General features: G+C 67.6%; 1 protein-coding gene across 1 annotated transcript in view; it reads left to right on the plus strand.

Annotated features, from left to right (window-relative positions):
* Positions 1 to 224, plus strand: part of LOC103926297 (leucine-rich repeat LGI family member 4-like) — a gene marked incomplete at its 5' end in the record, with an annotated part of 1,359 nt that extends 1,135 nt beyond the window's left edge. The window contains one exon of the mRNA XM_009335159.1: positions 149 to 224. Coding sequence (XP_009333434.1) covers positions 149 to 224 — 76 coding nt within the window. The remainder of the gene's footprint in view (positions 1 to 148) is intronic.
* Between the last annotated feature and the right edge of the window lie 568 nt (positions 225 to 792).

The raw sequence follows: 792 nt of genomic DNA on the forward strand, positions 1-792 counted from the left end.
GTACTGGGATATACTGGGAGCCACTGGGGGAAACTGGGGGGGCTGGGAGGGACACAGAGGGGGGCACAGGAGGCACTGGGGGGAACTGGGGAGGGACCGGGGTGTACTGGGGGGACACCAGGGGTGTCAGCGGTGCTGGTGTCCCCAGGTTCATCGAGGACAATGACGTGGGGACGATCGCCCCCACAGCGCTGCGGGGTCTCCGGGGGCTGCTTTACCTGTGAGTGACACGGGGACACCCTGGGGACACCCTGGGGGACACCCCTGGGGCACGCTGGGACACACTGGGGACACTGGAGATGCCCTTGGGGCGACCGGGGGCACCCTGGGGACACTGGGGATGCCTCTGGGGACACCCCTGGGACACATGGGGACACTGAGGATGCCCTTGGAGACACTGGGGACACCCCTAGGGGCACCTTGGGACACACTGAGGACACCCTGGGGATACCCCTGGGACACATGGGGACACTGGGGATTCCCTTGGGGACGTTGGGGACACCATGGGGACATCCCAGGGACATTCCTAGGTACACCTTGGGACACTGGGGACACCCCTAGGGACACCTTGGGACACACTGGGGACACCCTGGGGATACCCTGAGGACACGTTGGGGACACTACGGGACACCTTTGGGACACCTTTGGGACACTGGGGACAGCTGGGGGCACTGGGGAGACGCTGGGACACCCCTGGGGACAGCCTGGGGGCCCCCCGCCCGGGCCCCGCCCTCCCTTGTGGCCAGGTCTCCCCGCGTCCCCATGTCCCCTGTCCCCGCAGGAGCCTGGCCA

Source organism: Pygoscelis adeliae, unplaced genomic scaffold (assembly GCF_000699105.1).
Source record: "Pygoscelis adeliae isolate BGI_AS28 unplaced genomic scaffold, ASM69910v1 Scaffold70, whole genome shotgun sequence".
Classification (NCBI taxonomy): Eukaryota; Metazoa; Chordata; class Aves; order Sphenisciformes; family Spheniscidae; genus Pygoscelis; species Pygoscelis adeliae.